The following is a 1,926-nucleotide window of genomic DNA, read 5'->3' as shown; positions in this document are numbered from 1 at the left end:
CCAGGACAATATATATATATATATATATATATATATGTATGTATGTATGTATGTATGTATACAATAATAAAATGAGGTCCTTTAAGCTTGAGAACCATAAGTGCCATTTTTTCTTGGGAAAAATAAAAATAAAAACTGCCTACCTCATCGCACTGCATTGCTGTAGTCAGCCTGTGAGCAATGAAGATTGAGGTTCGATTAATTGCTAACGACTTCAATGCACTTAATATCTCTGCTTCTGTTGTGCTGTCTAGTGCACTTGTAGCTTCATCACACAACCTGTGCAAATAAAGCAAAATCATAGATTGCATTTGATGACAAGTTAAAAGTGTTATTTACGTTCCCTCTTAAACAGAAATATAACTTGCAAAATATGATCATAGTATCTAGAGTGTCTAGCTGACCCCAGTCTGGCTGTGCCTTCTTAATAGGGTAGGTAGATCGCAAAAGGTTGATCAAAACTCTAGCAATAGAGTGACTTGTCAAACCAAGTATATCATTGCAGCTTAGTAAAGGAACTGATATCAGATTGATGGCAGCACACAAATACAAAATAAAAGGAATTTACAAAAGGAGAACAGAATATTACAGAATTGGAGGTGCTTTCAGAAATGCACGAGCTAGTGCCACACGCTGCTTCTCGCCACCGCTTAACTATGCAGAATATCACAAATAACTCATAAGTTTGCTGAAAGTATCGACATATAACTGTGTTTCTTTTTTGTCTGTGTTACCAGTTAACTGGTCATCGAACTATTAGACAACTTTGAAGACCACATGAACCATGCTAACTTGTCATGGAAGTACGAATAATTTTTTTATGCTCATAACTTCCCAAAAAAAAAAAAAAAAGTCATGAAGAGTTCACTAAATTATTAAATGTGGTCTTTCAGAACCTTCACTTTTAAATTTACTTTTCTCAAAACCATGCTATGGTCTTCACAAATTTACTGTACATATTAAACTAGAAGCCCATCCCATTCTTGCAATGAAAGCGGGGTGTGGTAAGACTACAAGTACTAGGGAAACTATAATAATATATTACAATAATAACATCAATGCCCTCACCTTGAGCCCTCGTTCCCCAACAATGGTAGAATACTTCTGAGGGAACTTCATGATAGTATCATGTATAGCTGCATGTCGAGCAGCATCATACACCTATCAAAAAGGAGCTATTAGGTTTAGAATTAAGAAATTATCCTAGAGAAATTCATCAGTTAACAAAATAAAGAGGAAAGGAACAAGGTAAAAATAATGGAAGCTGAGATATACCTCCTCTTCAGTAGCTGAAAGACGACCGTAACGAATGTTGTGAAATATGGTGTCATTGAAAAGTACCTGTCCGTAGAACACAACCATTTGCTTTTATAATGTTGCAAAATCCCACAAAGGTAATCTCACTCATAAAAGGAAAAATCAAAATGAAAGAAAATTGGGATTGCTTAATTGACCGTACTGTATCTTGGGGCACAACACCTATTGACTTCCGTAGACTCTCTAGTGTCACGTCCCTAATATCTTGACCATCTATACTTATCTGTCCACATCACGTCCCTAATATCTTGACCATCTATACTTTTTTTTCCCCAAAAAAAAAAAAAAAAAAAAAAAAAAAAAAAAAAAAAAAATCATTAATATAAACAAGAGAAGCACATCAATTGAACACATATAAATGGGAAGCACATCAATGCAAGATCACACAAAATGGGTGTGTCAGTTCTTACACTTCCGGAATGGGTGTCAAAAAACCTGAAGATCAATCTTAAAATAGTCGACTTCCCTACAAGCAGAACCAATTCATTTCATAAAAAATACTACAAAGACTTGGAAATGTGATTCGAGCATAATTAGCTGGTTTAAGTAAAGATTCCTAACACACTGAACTTACCACTGCCACTGGTTCCAACAATAGCCACACTCTTT

The 1,926-nt window shown here is 35.0% G+C and overlaps 1 protein-coding gene across 1 annotated transcript in view; it reads right to left on the bottom strand.

The window, feature by feature from the left end:
- LOC21405504 (ABC transporter B family member 25, mitochondrial) overlaps positions 1–1,926 on the bottom strand; it is a 13,399-nt gene that overhangs the window by 1,068 nt on the left and 10,405 nt on the right. Inside the window, exons 13-19 of the mRNA XM_024164657.1 lie at positions 1,892–1,926; positions 1,728–1,783; positions 1,460–1,540; positions 1,276–1,341; positions 1,069–1,161; positions 590–654; positions 144–279 (exon numbers count right to left, since the gene is read on the bottom strand). The exon at positions 1,892–1,926 is cut by the window's right edge and continues 72 nt beyond it. Coding sequence (XP_024020425.1) covers positions 144–279; positions 590–654; positions 1,069–1,161; positions 1,276–1,341; positions 1,460–1,540; positions 1,728–1,783; positions 1,892–1,926 — 532 coding nt within the window. The remainder of the gene's footprint in view (positions 1–143; positions 280–589; positions 655–1,068; positions 1,162–1,275; positions 1,342–1,459; positions 1,541–1,727; positions 1,784–1,891) is intronic.

This window comes from Morus notabilis, unplaced genomic scaffold (genome assembly GCF_000414095.1).
Source record: "Morus notabilis unplaced genomic scaffold, ASM41409v2 Scaffold283, whole genome shotgun sequence".
NCBI classification, from domain to species: domain Eukaryota; kingdom Viridiplantae; phylum Streptophyta; class Magnoliopsida; order Rosales; family Moraceae; genus Morus; species Morus notabilis.
This window is presented reverse-complemented; position numbering and strand designations above follow the sequence as displayed.